A 16645-nucleotide genomic window follows, 5' to 3' on the forward strand; every position below is an offset into this window, starting at 1 on the left:
AATAGCACATTCCCATCGCAAATGTCATAGTAAAGCAAGTCTGGTGTTGCCTTTAATCCTGTCAGCAGTGCTTCCACTAGCTATGAATCACTATTTGAAATCTGCCCATTTGAATGTCCTAAATTATCACCACTCTGACGTTAGCATAGCTACGCTCAACAATATTGTAATCTCAGTGGATCAACCTGTAACTTTCCTCACATCAATGTGCCACCGCCAACAGGCAGAGTCATATATTATGCCACCATGTCTTCTCTGGAGGGCTGGAATGGATCATTTAACAGCCTGTCTTTAAGCTCAGAGAGGAAGTTAGTGGCAGTATTGCAGTGGCAATAACTCTCAATTGTTCCTTTCTGTAAATAATGTCTTCAATGAGCGAAGCTTTTCCATCTCTTTAAGAACTCTTTAAGAAACAGCTTTGTCTCAAAATTGAGAAAATTTTTATGTATAACATTATAGAGCTGTAAAATGTATTTGGATAGTGTTGCTCTGATAATTGGGTAAGGATATAGTGAAGAGTCTCTTAGTTATTATTACAATCTCTGACTTTTCATTGCAAACTTGGCATATCAAAGGAATCAAATACTTAAGAATATTAGAATATATATTTAGAAATTTCATTAAAATGTTGAACTGATAAGATAAATGACAATGACACACTTTTAAAGAAAAGTAATTGGTGTAATTTAAAAACTTATTTGAAAAATGATTGATTTTATTGACACATTTAACTGCATTTTTAAACATGAATTACATAAACAACTTTGTCAATTTGTCATTTTTAAAAGTTAAAATTTTTATATAAGACATTACAGCATTTATTTATTTTTGTTGTGAAAAGTGCTATAGAAATAAAAATGACGACTTATTTAAATTAATAAATTGATAATTGATTCTTCTTCTTCTTCTTTTTTAAGTGGGACTAGATCTCTTCTGGGACACATTTGAGATAACTTGGGTGTTTTTCTCATGAGAGATTTTTGATATTAAGATATCTTGAATAATTCTGGAGTTATAGACACCCCAGATTTCGAAAAGCAAAAGGTTTATTTGATATAAAAACAGCTAACTCTGTGTAAAAGTAAAATAATGACTGGCACTTTGTCAAAGGCGATTTTTTTTACCTGTGCTCCCAAATCATAGGCACAAATTGTCATTTTTACCCCCCTCTTAAAAGTAGTGAATTACTCTATAAATCTATGACATTTAATATTTTGACTTTCATAATCATTTATGTTTATCTGTCTTCAGAAAAAGTGTTATCAGAAAGCGTCAGCATTTTTTGTGCGTCAATAGAAAAGTTTCTCAGATGTACTTAGAAGAAAATGTCTGCGTCAACTATTTTCCATATTCAAAATGCGGAGGGAAATTTTTTTGGTATGGGATATGTCAAAAATTAGCAGCAACATTGATTTTGATGTATTATTATTTTTTTTAAATAATATAAAAAAAAGTCCACTCAGGACCTTAGAGGTTAAAAATGCCCACATCACAAAACTGCCATAAAAATATTATATATTAATATTATTTTCCACTTTCACTCACTGATTTTTAGTCCTGATCATAACTACCAAGTATTCATTCATTTTCAGGATTTTAACCCTTTAAATGCCAGTTTGTTTATATAATGCCACTGTTGTTTTTTACGCACAAATTTGTCAATACACACACACACAAAACACACTCTGACATCCATACCAAAACACCCACACAATTATAATGTATTCAATGGTCCTGCAGTGCTCTATAATACAGCAAACAGAAAATAGGAAAAAAAGCATGTATTTGCTCCATTGGCTAAACATGAGAAAAATGGCGCCATCTGGTGGAAAATATAAAACAATTACATTTTGAAGCCACAATTACATGTAGATGTATTATAGAGGAACTGAGGTTGAAATATGAAACTTCCCCCAGAAATACACACCTTTGGCAAAATGTATGCCGTTGGCATTCACAGCCAAAATGATCGAAAAAACTAAAATAAAAAGACAAAAATGTCCCCAAGGACGCACAAGGGCTAAAAAGGAAACGTATTTTATCATAATTATGTCTGTGCTCATAACATAAAATACTTAAATGTTAAATATATATAAATACATATAAATATATAAAGTTTGCTATTGGCAAAATACAATGACAGATTGCTCGGCCAATTGGAGCAAGTACAATAAAATGTCAACAAAACAAATTCCATCTCACAATATGCATTAATGATGAAGGCTGCGCTCATAAAAGCAGATGTTTAGAAAATTCATCCATCATCAAGAGACCCTGTATGGTTAATAAAGCACCGACGGGAATATAACCTATAAATATATCAGTTACCACATATAGGGTTAGAATTACATTTCAACAATATAAATAAATTACTTCAATAATCCAAACACAGGACTGGTGGGCAGTTCATAAGGCCATAAAAATAAAGGATTGCCATCCTTAATTATGTTCACTCATAATGTTGTTTCTTTCTGCAGATGTTCTGTGTCCCAACATGAAAGTTCAAGCAGGCCGTTTTCGGCAAAACAGCACCAGGAATTCCGCAGGACTGACGGAGGTGCCAGGTGATGTCCCCTTTTTCCTACATGTTCTTTTATGATGCTTAGGGGGTACTACAGTTCACTTTTGTCTTTCTTCTTGAGTCAGCTGTGTACGGTTGACGTTTGTGTTTAAATGTCTTTGGTTATGGTTCTGTTGGCTAGCCCTGACGAGACTAAATCTTGCCTCCTTTGGGGACAGTAAGTGTTAATTATATTGTCTTGCTCTTGAAATCTGCAATATTTATGAGATCAACATGAGCTAAATCTTCAGGGAAATTCCAGGTTCACGAGATGTCACATAGCTCACCAAAGCTGCCAACATCTGCATGCTCTTTCTGACGATGGTTGGAAACCTCAGTGTTGCCAAAGGAAGGAGGAAATTCACACAAGTGTTTGCTGACTCAATAAGAACTACGACACTGAACATCGCTCATAGAAAATACCTTATTAATGAGATTCAGAAAAGTTGTAAAGATGATGCCACAAATCTGGCAGTGATGAAACAAACACAATGTATCCTCAATATGAGCTACCTCTAATAATCCAACATGGGTAGCACATTTTGACAGCAAGAAATACTTATCAGGATGTACAGTAGCATAAGGATAGCTATACTGTAACTTTACTGAGGTAATAACATGAATTTACAGTTATGCATTTGGCAGATGCTTTTTTGTTTTATCCAAAGCGACATACAGAGCCCTTATTACAGGGACAATCCCCCCGGAACAACCTGGAGTTAAGTGCCTTGCTGAAGGGCACAATGGTGGTGGCTGTGGGGGTCGAACCAACGACCTTCTGATTAACAGCCCTGTGATTTAGCCACTACGCCACCACCACTCTATATGAATGCCATATGTATGTATTGTATGGAGGGACATACCAAAAACCTCAACCCAAACCCTTATATTGTCCAATATCATGCAGGCATTCAAAAGTAATAATAATAATAATAATAATAATAATAATAGCTATTCCATATATCATAGCTATCATATGTTCATTCAGGAAAGAGGTGTGCTTTCGTGTCCTGCCTTATTGTGGTGTGGTAGTGTTGTATCATTCGTGAATTAATTGTGTTTTAAGGCCCCGGCGTACTCATGGAAAAGTTCGTCTTTGCTCACAGCCTAAAAGAAGTTTGTAACAGCTAAGAAACGGCATAATGTTTGTGAACATTCAGACACCGGTCAAACTTCTGTGGGAGGCATTTAGAGGAGCACTTCAGTATGAGGACACTGAAGACTACATGTAAAACCTTAACTAATACGACATTAAAATGTGCTTTCATTGACTTCATGCCATATTATATGAGTAGAATTGACATGAAATCAGTAAAAGAAGCTGTTTTAACCACACGATGATGATGATTATTTAAAGTAATATACTGTATATGCAGTAGATAATGTGTTATTTGTCATGTTTACATTCTACATTTATGAACATATACAAATAACATACACGCGGCCATAATATGTGCCAGCAACACTTTTTGTTGTATTTTATGATGACACTGATACTACTGCAAAGATGGGTGTATAAAACAGTTTTATGGGTTGACAAAAGATGATGATGGGCATGTCTCACTTTGGGCAGATGTGCAAATGGCTTCTGGCTGCAGATCGCAAATGAGTGAAGCAGCATATCAAACAACAGAGGGAATGGGTACTAAGAATATTTGAGTAGATTTGATTCCTTCACTTACATTTCATTTATGCATTTGGCAGACACTTTTGTCCAAAGCGATTCGAAGTGCACTTATTACAGGGACAATCCCCCAGAGCAACCTGGAGTTAAGTGCCTTGCTCAAGGACACAATGGTGGTGGCTGTGGGGATCAAACCAGCAACCTTCTGATTACCAGTTATGTGCTTTAGCCCACTATGCCACCACCACTCCATCTTCCTTTTGAAGAATAATTAAAAAATATAATATTCTTGGGAAAGTCTTTATGTGAACAATCGTACAGATGTAGGAAAGTTTGCACCAGCTAATAACTCCAGCGTGTTCATGTTAGTTTTGGCAAACTCGCGCAAGTTTGCCACAGATTTGCCGCGAATTTGCCACTCGTTATTTTCACATGCAAATGAGCTTGTGATTTGGTGCAAATATTTGTCAAAAGTTTGCAGCTCTTCACCGTTAATGGTGAACCTGCAGACAACAGTGGCCAATTTGCCTCAAGTTTGTCACAAAACTCATTTGCGTGTGAAATTGATCAGTGGCGAATTTGTGGCAAGTTTGTAACAAGGGGACCAATGATGGTAAGAAGGTGTTTAGCAGCCATTACGATGTTTTCCTGAAAGTTTTTGCTGGCGAGCTATTACGAATCACTGAAACAAACTCAAAAACATCTTTGTTTAGGCCAGATTTTGTTCTAAATTACATAACAACTGTTATATGATATATGCTGGAGCCTTTAAAATGAATCTTTTAAGAGAACAAATAATTATCGTTCACTTCCATTGTTTCGGTCGATCAGTTGAATCGAGGTAATGGTTCAGTGACTCACTCATAACACAATAGATGCTCATTTGATGCCACCAGCTGGCATAAAGCTGTAATCTTCTATGAGCACTGAATGAACTTGAACTAACGTATTCAATAGTTACTGGGATGAATCAAAATCCCACCGCAGAATCTTTATGGGTGGCCCTTCAGATATGACGTTTTCAAAGCGTGAACTGCATTGTGCATGTGTATATAGTGAGATGCACATTTTCAGAGGGCTGGTAATATTTTCAAACTCCTCTCAAAAAGCATCATAGTTGATTTTCGTGAGACACGGATCATAAAAACGCGACACAACGGGGCCTTTCAGGCCGAAAGTGTTCTTGCGCTAAAAAAAAACTAAACACAATGCGACAAATAAAAGAGAACACAGATGTCTTAAATCAAGTTTTTAACAGTTGAAGCTCTCTTTTATTAAAGACTCCATGGCTGGTGGCTGCCAGACAATAGTTGCGTTGTGTGCAAAAGTACCCATGTGTTTGAATCGAAGGCATGTGCCATAATGTGCTCATCTCACTGCGCCACAGAACCCACCCAGCCTCTCTCTCTCTCTCTCTGTTTAAAATAAGACTCTACCATGATTATACACTATCACTTGCCAGACCCTAAATTATAGGTCCCGTTCCACGTGCGAGCAAAATTCCTCCAGGCTTTGAAAAGGGAGAAAATAAAATGCTAACAAGAGAGTAGTAACTCACGCATGGAGACAGAATCGTGGAAATTAGCTTATGAAAAGTGAACGGCTAAGTAAGAGCTGAACAAAGTGTGAAATAATTAAATCAAACAGATTAAAACTAAATATAAAACATTCACTAGCCTAGAGCTGAACAGGTTGTAGTTGAAAAACCAAGAAGAGAATTAGCAATTTCGAGCCACAGGTTTCCTCGTAATTTTTCTATGTTTTTTTTTAGAACGGAGTAATTATTTGTACAAGGTGTAAATATCACCTGTCACGCTAGTTGCATTCCAGTAGTCTGTTAGAAACTAATAAATTAAAGACAAATGGTGCCCTAGTGTTGCAGCAGATTGGGTGTAACGACGGCTTGGGTGTGCTTTTCCATGCGGACAACCCGGGTTCGATTCCCTATTTTGTCCAACTTTTCTCTTTTCTATTTCCTGTCTCCACTCTTAATATTTCCTAATAATAAAAATGTATATATTCAAATGCATTCCCTCTCAGGGCCAACAGTGGGAGATAGAAAGAGAGGAGAGAGAGAAAAATAACACTTACTCGCCGTTTCTTCGATACGCCATAGCTTGGTCCTCGGCCGCTCCTCCACCATCTAATGGACGACAGCCGCGCCTCCCCGGGCGGATCGGAGGCAGTCTTCCGGCCCCTGGTGGACGGAACACCCCGCCGCGTTCTCGGGAAACAGAAAGGGTCTCCCCCGCCCCTGGCAGCGGTTCTCCCGCTCCAGGAAGTCGGCCAGGAGCCCCTCCCCGCTCGCGGTCAGCGGTCTTGGACCTCGCCACATTTCAGCGGTTGGTAGGGATCTCCTCCGCCCCTGGCAGCAGCTCTGACGGCTCCGGGCTGTCGGTTTGGAGCCCTTTCTCCCTTTGTGGTCGGCGGCCGGGCTCCTCCCTCCCCCGGCAGATGGCCACGGCTGCTCCGTTGCGGTGGATGGTAGCGGCGAAAACTCTACTACGGTGCAATCCTCCTCCTTCCCGGATTTCGGCACCAGTGAAAAGGGATTAATGGAAAGGAAGAGGCGAGAACCAGCTTGACAATATAAATAATAGTTTAATTTAAAACTGAAACAAAAAGACAAACACACAAAGGTGTCAGACAGCTGCCAGTAAATCTCTCTCTCTCTGTAGCACTGCCATCTTCAGTCGGCCCTTATACCTCTCGAGGGCTAATTAGCCTGATTAGGGGCCGGGTGTGTAGCATCACGGACCCGCCCTCCGCCCTGTCACACCATCTTTAATTTTGTGGTTGCTATGATTTTATTACATAGTACCACAGTGATACTATTGTTGCTGTTGTAAACCAAGGTTCATTTTTGTAAGATAAGGTTAGGTTTAGCGGTAGGGGTGGCTGTAGGGTTTCTGTGGGATGCCTCTATGCAGCAAAAAGCATCTAAAAATATTTGCACTTAGTGGAGTGTAGTGTATTGTTTGCCACAGACCTTATTTTACTAATTGTGTAAATTATTATAAATTGAAAAACCCCATTATAAAAACCCACAGGTGCCTAAATTGACGTCACATGGCTGAACAGCTCTATTTCTAATATAAAAACTTTCAGACGTTCAAAAACAACAAATTTATGTTGAATTAAGTCATTACAATTTATAATCTGTAAACGATGACCGAGTTTTCATTTTTGGGTCTACTATGAAAAGACAACAATCCTTGGTCTGTTTAAATGTAATTTTTTTGTACTTTGCTGTTAACACAGTATCTAATTTGCATATCTTGAGCTACCTGTTACCTACTACATCTAAAGACACAAGCACACGTGCGCACACAGTCTCGGCTAGACAAGAAGTCTGGCACATTCTCACATTACCACCAAGTTAAACAACTCCAAACATCTTTTAGTTCAAATAATCTTCCTCTCCAGACTGTTTATACGAACATGTGTTTGCTGACCCAAGCCCACCTGCCCTAAAAATACAACACATAATAGTGATCATCAAATGAATGTGCAGATGTGACACTTAAAGGGCTCATTTACACTCAACCTTCTATGTTTTCTTTACAGAAAGCTACAAATACTGTTAAAATTTGTTTTCGAAACCTGCGTGACTTTCTGTCATCTGTGAAACACAAGATGTTTAGCAGAATGTTCAAGCTGCTCTTTTACATACAATGAACGTGAATGGTTACTGTGGCTATAAAGCAATATTTTCAGTGAATAACAACTTCAATTTCAGTCTATTCCACAAACGACGCTATCATATGGCTTCGGAAGACTTGGAATATAGTCAAATAGACTACTTTTATGATGCTTAATATGGTGCTTTTTTTGCTCAATTTGAAACTGGACCGCCCCCTAGTCTCCATTCACTTTCAATGTAAGTTCGGACATTCAGCTAAACTTCACCTTTGATGTTCCACAGAAGAAAGAAAGCCATATGGGTTTGGATAGTTGTGAGGGTGGGTAAAAGACGACAGAATTAAAACTTTCGGGTGTACTATGCCTTAAAACTGATTATATACTTGAGGCTTCTTTTGAAAGTTTCACTCAACCATCATTAGCGTGTCGCCAGATCGACCCTTGACTTCCTTCCCCAGGCAACGCCTAGGGACCGGCTAGCATCGCCATGGCAACAGACTATATATTGCTTATAGAAGTGCCCTAGTTTGGCCACTATAATAGGGTGGATGGCCAAGACTGCCAACCTCAGCTTATGCAGTGGATTTGCACATATACACACACATGCCGGAGCCCCAGTGACATAATTGCACTTGAAAGGCTACAGCAAGTGCAGTTTAATGACTGTTGGCGAAGGATCTAAAGCATTAATTAGTAGGGCTGATATCCACAAACAGAGCAGAGCTCTACTTTACTTTTTTGAAAAAACAAAAACAAAACAATGATGTCATATCTGATCCTAGAGGGACAACATCTTTTATTCTTGACTGTGGTTTGGATAGTATTTAAAAATGTTAATTTATGTCCTTTTATTTAAACCTTTTCGTATAAAACGTCTTTCTGGGATACTTGATTCTGATTCGTCAATTCTAGTATTCTGCTGTCAAATATTTTTGTATTATTGCTGCTTAATTGTATAATTGACCATTTTCCCAGGCAAATTATGTCCTACATAACTGTAGTTTTATGTGTCTTTTATCGCTTTGCTGTCTCTTCGCAGTCTCTTAGCCATGCACTGAGCAGGATAATGTACAGCCATTCATTATTGCAAAGTAAACCCCTTCAGGGTGATTTAAAGCTCTTCTATGCATTACCATTTACTTTGATTTATTTTATACAGTTTAATTATTATTATTATTCATGTTTCATGTATTACAGGCCATTTTAAACTAACTTTTGATCTTAAATTAGATTTTATATCCATATCTTTCTTTTTTTAATTCTATCTGTATAGAAATATTGAACTTTGTATTACCACTATGTAACACTGTGCTATATCAATAAACTTGCCTTGTCTTGTACAAAGTAGAAACTCCCATAAAACCTACTTAAATGTAATCTTTCAATGAGACATTGGAATTGTCTATGCTGTTATTTATTTGTTGTATATTTTCAAGTTATGAATGGAGTTATTTTTAAATTGTTTTATATTTTACCCGTTTTTATGTCTGAGTATAAAAGCGAATTCTCTTATGGTTTGGGATGGTTTGTGTTTTGTAAATTCACCCAGAAAAGATCCTGGTTATTTTGTCCAATGTTTTCCTGGTTCATGGACTCCACCTGGTGAATATAGATGGAAAGACAGTCAACAAAAATCAGCGGCCTTTGCCCAATTGCAACAACCCCCATTTGTTAAGACAGGGGTTTAATGTTTAATTGCCAAGGACACCCAAATATGATATTAGGTTGTTTTCTTCCCAATTTTAGAAAATTTGAAAAACTTCAGTGAATATTTTTTTATATTTATTTTGTATTTATAAATTAATATTCTATTTTTATTTGTAATTTTTTTTACTGTTCCAAAAGCTGCTTTGTAATTTAAATAGCGAGCAAGCGAAAAACAACATTGGAGAAAAATAAATCAATAGAAAGATAACATTTTCATTGCAAGAATAGTGAAATGAGCACTGAAAAAAACCTAATAATAATAATTACAATTATAAAAATTATTGTTATTATTATTGAACTGTTACAAATTTGTAAAATCTTAAAATTTTCGCTAACATGTTCTTCAGATCGCCCCCAGGGTGTCTCTGGATCCCAATTTGAAATGTTAGAAAGCCCCTAACTTGTAATAAGACTATTATTAGTCTACTTGGTTTTCTTCGTATTGTTTCATTCCACATAAACAATTTTTGTTTTAAACGTGTTTCCCTCCTGTTGGTCTCAGGTTTTGATTTAATGGAATACTTCAATGTGAGAGATTTACTCGGTGAGCAGTTTGAGCCGGGTCAGACCCCCTATGTTCGGCTCGGTACCATGCCCATCGTCCAACAAACAGAGTAGGTGACATTTAAACCATTCACAATGAAATGTGTAAAATTCACAACTTCAGTATGTACTGTTAATATCACGCTTAATGATATTTTTCTTTCTCTCTCTACTAATGTGTTTTAGAGATGTGTTGCCTCAAGGTCTACCTGATGAATATGCATTTGTGACTACATTTAAGTTCAGAAAGACCTCTCGTAAAGAAGACTGGTACCTGTGGCAGGTCAATGACAAATATGGCATCCCACAGGTGTGTACTGAGGGGCAAGATTTCAGAATAAAAAAGAGAGGGAAAAGGCCAACTTTTCAACTTTTACTCTTTCCGGAATAAACAACAGATTTCCATTTCAAGTTACTGTACCATAATTCAAAAATTATTTTTATGAATTGATCTAATCTAAATGTATGAATAATACATAATACAAACACCCCTAAATTCTCCAATTATTCCCCAGGTTTCGATCCGTCTGGACGGGGAAAATAAAGCAGTGGAGTACAATGCCATTGGCCTGATGAAGGATGCTGTCCGGGCGGTCTTTAAAAACCCAGAGGTGGACAACCTGTTTGACCTTAACTGGCATAAGATTGGTATGAGGGTGGACTCCAAGTCTGTGTCCCTGTTTCTGGACTGTAAACACATTGCCTCACTGCCCATAGAGGACAGAGGAGACATCGACATCCAGGGAAAGACCGTCATCGGCAAGAGACTCTACGACAGCGTTCCCATTGATGTAAGATGTGTTTAAAATGACGCCATCAATATTTACACTTGAAATGTTAAAATGAAAATTCTTCTTCGGTTTAGCTTATTTTATGCAAGCTGAAATTTGTGTATCATTAGCATCACTAAACAGAATTGCCAAAATAATGACCACAACACAAAAATTATTTTCTAATTTATGTGCTAATAGTGTCAATGAAGTTTAGAGTCATCAGTCTCTGCTAACACAGTGTCTTCCCTCTATAGTTTGACCTTCAGAGGATGGTGATCTACTGTAATGGTAAACAGCCAGAGCAGGAGGCATGCCATGATATTCCCGGTGGCCCTGTAAGTACACACACACACACACACAAAGACAAAGATCTCCCATTTAGCCTTAACAGACTGTAGGGGCAAGTGCTGTTAGCGAGCACCTATGAAGGCCGGAACAGTACACGAGGGGGTGGGTGGCCAGCACCACGCCTGACCGCCTTTGTCTCCCCAGTGGCGATGTTTTACACACCGCACCAGGTACTCATTTTAGGCTGAGTCGTCCTAGGGCAGGCCCGGGACTGGTTCAGATAATCATCACTGGTGTTGGCCATGAGCAGGAATCAAACTCGGGTCGCCAGGTTCGTAGCACAGTGCGCTAACCGCTACACAACCACTCCACACGCACGCACGCACGTGCACGCGCACGCACACACACACACACACACACACACACACACACACACACACGTTGGTCTACCTATCATTATGAGGACTTTCTATAGACATAATGACTTTTATACTGTACAAACTATAGATTCTATCCTCTAAACCTAACACAACCCCTAAACCTAATCATCACAGAAAACTTTCTGCATGTTTACTTTTTCAATAAAACATTGTTTAATATGATTTTTAAGCGATTTAAATTATGGGGACACTAGAGATGTCCTCATAAATCAAATTTATAGCATAATACCGTTGTAATTACCAGTTTGTAACTTAAAAAATTGTCCTCATAAATCACATAAACACGCACACACACACACACACACACACACACACACACACACACACACACACACACACACACACACACGTAGTGTTTCCATGTTTTATGGGGACTTTCCATAGACATAATGGTTTTTATACTGTACAAACTTTATATTCTATCCCCTAAACCTAACCCTACCCCTAAACCTAACCCTCACAGAAAACATTCTGCATTTTTACATTTTCAAAAAACATAATTTAGTATGATTTATAAGCTGTTTTCCTCATGGGGACCGACCAAATGTCCCCACAAGGTCAAAAATGTCGGGTTTTACTATCCTTATGGGGACATTTGGTCCCCCACAAAGTGATAAATACACGCTCACACACACACACACACACACACACACACACACACACACACACACACACACACACACACACACACACACACACACACACACACACATATGTTGGGTTTCCATGTTTTATGGGGACTTTCCATAGACATAATGATTTTTATACTATACAAACTATATGTTCTATCCCCTAACCAAACCCTCACAGAAAAATGTCTGCATTTTTACATTTTCAAAAATGTTTGTATGATTTATAAGCTGTTTTCCACATGGGGACTGACAAAATGTCCCCAAAATGTCAAAAATTTGGTCCCCACAAAGTGGTAAATACATGCTCACACACTCACACACAAACACTCACACACACACACAGATACACACACACACAAACACACACAAACACGCACACACACATACACACACAAACACAGAAACACACAGACACACAAACAGACACAGACACACACACAGACAAACACACACAGACACATAGACCCCGCACGCCGTCTGCTCGTTGTCCAGCGGGTCCCCCTGCGGTGCCATCACCAACCATCAGCCCCACCACAGCCCGCCCCTCGGGGCCGGCCCCGACGCGGAGGTACCCGCAGGACGGCGTCGTTCCCCGCCTCACGGCCGGCCGCCAATAACCCCAAGAAGGCTTCGATCACGACTGCCGGCCACCGGTTCTCTTTGGCAGGTACAGCGTCTTGGACAGTCTCCGCGGGCCACAAGGATGAAATTCTTCCTTCCCCGTCCCAGGCTGTTCCGGCAGCGGTCACAAGGAGCCAGGTAAGTGCTTCGATGTCCCTAGACTTAGCACCCCGAGGCCCCGCCTGCCGGTACGTCCAACGCTATAGTCTCCTTGGTCCCTCTCACACGGAGCTTGGGGCGTGGCTCGTGCTCCCCAACCCGTTGCAATGGCTGACCAGGACCTTCCAACTCAGCAATGCGATTCAGTTCGCCAGGGGCCCACCCAGGTTCAACGGAGTCCGCTCCACCACGGTGAGAGGCGAGAATGCCGCTGTCTTGCATGGACTGTATTGTCTCCCTTCTACGGAAGGGGCGCGACAGAGCCTGTCCCTCCAGCAGAGATGAAGAAGGGGTTTTACAGCCCCTACTTCATCGTACCCAAAAAAGGCGGCAGGATGCATCCAGTCCTCAACCAGCAAGTTCTGAACCGTGCTCCCAGGCTACCTCAACAGCACAGCGGACGCGCTGTCGCGGCAGGTTACATCCAGGGGAGAGTGGAGGCTCCACCCCCAGGTGGTTCAGCTGATATGGAGTCGATTCGGCCAAGCGCAGAAAGACATGTTCGCTTCCCCAGAATCCTCCCATTGCCCACTATGGTTCTCTCTGACCGAGGCTCCCCTCGGCACAGATGCCTTGGCACCACTCACAATGGTAGACACGATCACTCAGCCGAGAGCACCCTCAACGAGGCGCCTTTACAGCCTGAAGTGGCATCTGTTCACTCAGTGGTGTTCTTCGTGGTGAAGACCCGCAGAGATGCACAGTTGGATCAGTGCTTTCCCTTCTGCAGGAAAGGGCCAGCTGTCCCCCTCCAACTTGAAGGTGTATTTAGTCGCTATATCGGCACATCACGATGCAGTGAAAGGTAAGTATTTAGGGAAGCACGATTTGGTCATCAGGTTCCTGAGAGGCGCGAGGAGGTTAAACCCCCCCAGGCCACGCCTCATTCCCCCGTGGGACCTCTCCTTGGTCCTTCGGGGCCTTCGGGGAGCTCCCTTCGAGCCCCTTGAGTCAGCAGAGCTAAAGGTGTTCTCTCTGAAGACCACCCTCCTGACGGTGCTCACCTCCATCAAGAGGGTAGGGGACCTGGAGGCGTTCTCTGTTAGTGAACTGTGCCAAGAGTTCGGTCCGGCTTACTCTCACATCATCCTGAGACCCCGACCGCGCTATGTGCCCAAGGTTCCCACGACCCCTTTTAGGGATCAGGTGGTGAACCTGCAAGTGCTGCCCCAGGAGGAGGCAGACCCAGCCTTGGCGTTGCTGTGTCCGGTGTGCACTCTTCGCATCTATTTAGGCTGCACACAGAGCTTTACAAGTTCCGAGCGGAGTGCCGCCCCCTGCTAGCCTACGAGGCCGTTGTCCCACAGCGCCACTCTATCAGACAAATGTAGAGCCGCAGGCTGGGCAACACTTAACACCTTTTTGAGGTTCTATAACCTCAGGTTTGAGCACAGTTTCGTCCCATGTGTTATCAGGTGACACAAACAGGTAAGTTCGGGTCAGCTGGCTGGGTGTATTGCTTGTGCATAGCGCCTTTCCTCTCCCTTGAGGCGAAGATGTGCGCTCTTTCAAAGGCATTAATCTTTAAAGAACGGATGCATCAAAATTTTAACCACCAAAGATTGGTAGCTTACAATGCCTTTGAATGCCATTTTTGGTTAATGGCACTAGTTTGTCCCGAATCTCAGTTTTGGCCAAGAATTTTCATTTAGTTGCATTGGTACTTGTACAGCAAAAGCATATTAAGAGACTATTCTCATAGATTTTTTTATTTTCTTGGGATCTGGTCAACGGTTGTCGTGAAAACTCTTGTGATATTAGGGATGAATATATTTGAGTGTTCATTATTTCACATTCAGTAAAAGCCCCAAAACACAAATCTTTTCTAGAAAATTAAAATATTTCATAGTTTTCATATTGCTGAATTTGTCACACTTACTATTTGTCACACACTTATTCCACAAATAGAGTATATACACACCCACTGTATAATTGTATTTCTCACTCTCTGTGTCACTCACACTTTTAGGAACATTTTCACAAAGGGAATTAAAATTGCTACTTTGTCAGATGTGGTAACTTGTGGTACTGGCAATTCTAAGCACTCCACTCAAAATATCAAATCAGAGGTTTTAAGGAATATTTTAAGGAATAGCACTGAATGAAAATAAATGCTTTAGCAAAAATCATATATTAAAATGCATTGTCAGACATCTCTTAAAGCACATTGTGATGGTTTGGTTGTTAGGGAGAAAGAGGCCTGGCTGGAATGCCTGGTGATGCGGTAAGACATTTATTTTGAGTTGCTGATGGTGATTCTTTGTGTTTTCCCAGGTTCAGATGGCAGGACTCAAAGGGGAGACTGTAAGTCTAATAACAATCTACAAGAATAGAGACAATGCTCAGGCTAGTTCCAAATACTCTTCTTAACTGTTTGTGTGTTTTCAGGGCGTCCCTGGCTCACATGGGCCCCCAGGTGCCGATGGCCCTCCTGGACCTCCTGTAAGATATACACTGTGATCTATTTACAGCTTTGTTTTCCTCCAAAAATGCCATATAATTATTTTAAACTTATTGTTGATATATTATCACAATCCATATTTTATTAATAGCCAAATTTTAACATTAATGTTATTGCATTAGATTGCATATGACATCGAACCAAGTGACATTTATTTTAAGACAGATGGCAAAAACACACATTTTAAGCTAAATATCCAGCCAGTCCTTATACTTCTGAGCAGTTAGCCATTCCCCTAGGTGCAGGGGACCGCTTCATGCCTGCCAGAGTGTTGGGGGTAGTTATGCGACGGCTTGCTGTGCTGGCTACGAGGAACACAGAGGTCTGCCAGTCTCGCACCGCCATACCGCGAAACTCGGTTCAGCTCTTGTGGCGTTTTCCATGTGGACCCCTAGTGTCAACTCATCGACACAACGTCGAGTGAGTGACAGACGGGGAAAGTCTTGATAACCAACGTAACCTCCGTTCCCTGATGGAGGGAACGAGACGTTGTGTCCCTCCGGCCACAACCCTGAACCAACCGTTGAAAGCGTCAGGTCTTTGGCTCGGCTCCTCAGGGCGATACCTGATGTGGATGTGCAGCGTCACTCCTTTTATACCCGTATGTCCGGGGGAGTGGCATGGAAATTCCACACGCCAATTCTCATTGGCCTTTTCTCAAGATCAGAGATGTCTGGGCTCCGCAGGAGCGACCCCTAGTGTCACTACATCGACACAACGTCTCGTTCTCTCCATCAGGGAACGGAGGTTATGTTAGTAACCGAGACATTTTCATCTTTGCTTTAATTTATGATAATAACCCCGGTGGTGACTCTAACAAAGGTGTTTGTTTTGACATTTTGTTACACCTTTGAGAAGTTGTCTGGAGTATCTGTTATCCAGTATCAGGATGAATTTTTGAGCTGCATCTGAATTATTCATTCATGATGTGTCTGGATCCATTCAGCAGTCCTTTTCCTCTCCCTCCCTTTCACCTTTTGTAAGGGACACACTCCTTTCAAAACCCTTGCATAAGGGTTAATTCATTTAAATGTTGGATATGTTGCTTTCTATAGGAACACAATATAACACCATTATTCAAGCCTCCATTTTATGGATTTCTGGTCATGTGTTTAGCACATTTCAAGTAAACGTACAATGGAGCAACTGCTTTTGCAAACTGCAACTGCAAACTGCTTTGATGTTCATGATGTGT

General features: G+C 40.7%; 1 protein-coding gene across 1 annotated transcript in view; it reads left to right on the forward strand.

Annotated features, from left to right (window-relative positions):
* The window catches only part of LOC127651094 (collagen alpha-1(XXII) chain-like), a 70525-nt gene that overhangs the window by 19529 nt on the left and 34351 nt on the right, over window positions 1-16645 (forward strand). The window contains exons 3-9 of the mRNA XM_052136815.1: window positions 2478-2564; window positions 10036-10147; window positions 10263-10386; window positions 10592-10867; window positions 11104-11184; window positions 15264-15293; window positions 15378-15431. Of these exons, the coding sequence (XP_051992775.1) occupies window positions 2478-2564; window positions 10036-10147; window positions 10263-10386; window positions 10592-10867; window positions 11104-11184; window positions 15264-15293; window positions 15378-15431 (764 nt within the window). The remainder of the gene's footprint in view (window positions 1-2477; window positions 2565-10035; window positions 10148-10262; window positions 10387-10591; window positions 10868-11103; window positions 11185-15263; window positions 15294-15377; window positions 15432-16645) is intronic.

The sequence above is a fragment of the Xyrauchen texanus genome, chromosome 10 (genome assembly GCF_025860055.1).
Source record: "Xyrauchen texanus isolate HMW12.3.18 chromosome 10, RBS_HiC_50CHRs, whole genome shotgun sequence".
Taxonomy (NCBI): domain Eukaryota; kingdom Metazoa; phylum Chordata; class Actinopteri; order Cypriniformes; family Catostomidae; genus Xyrauchen; species Xyrauchen texanus.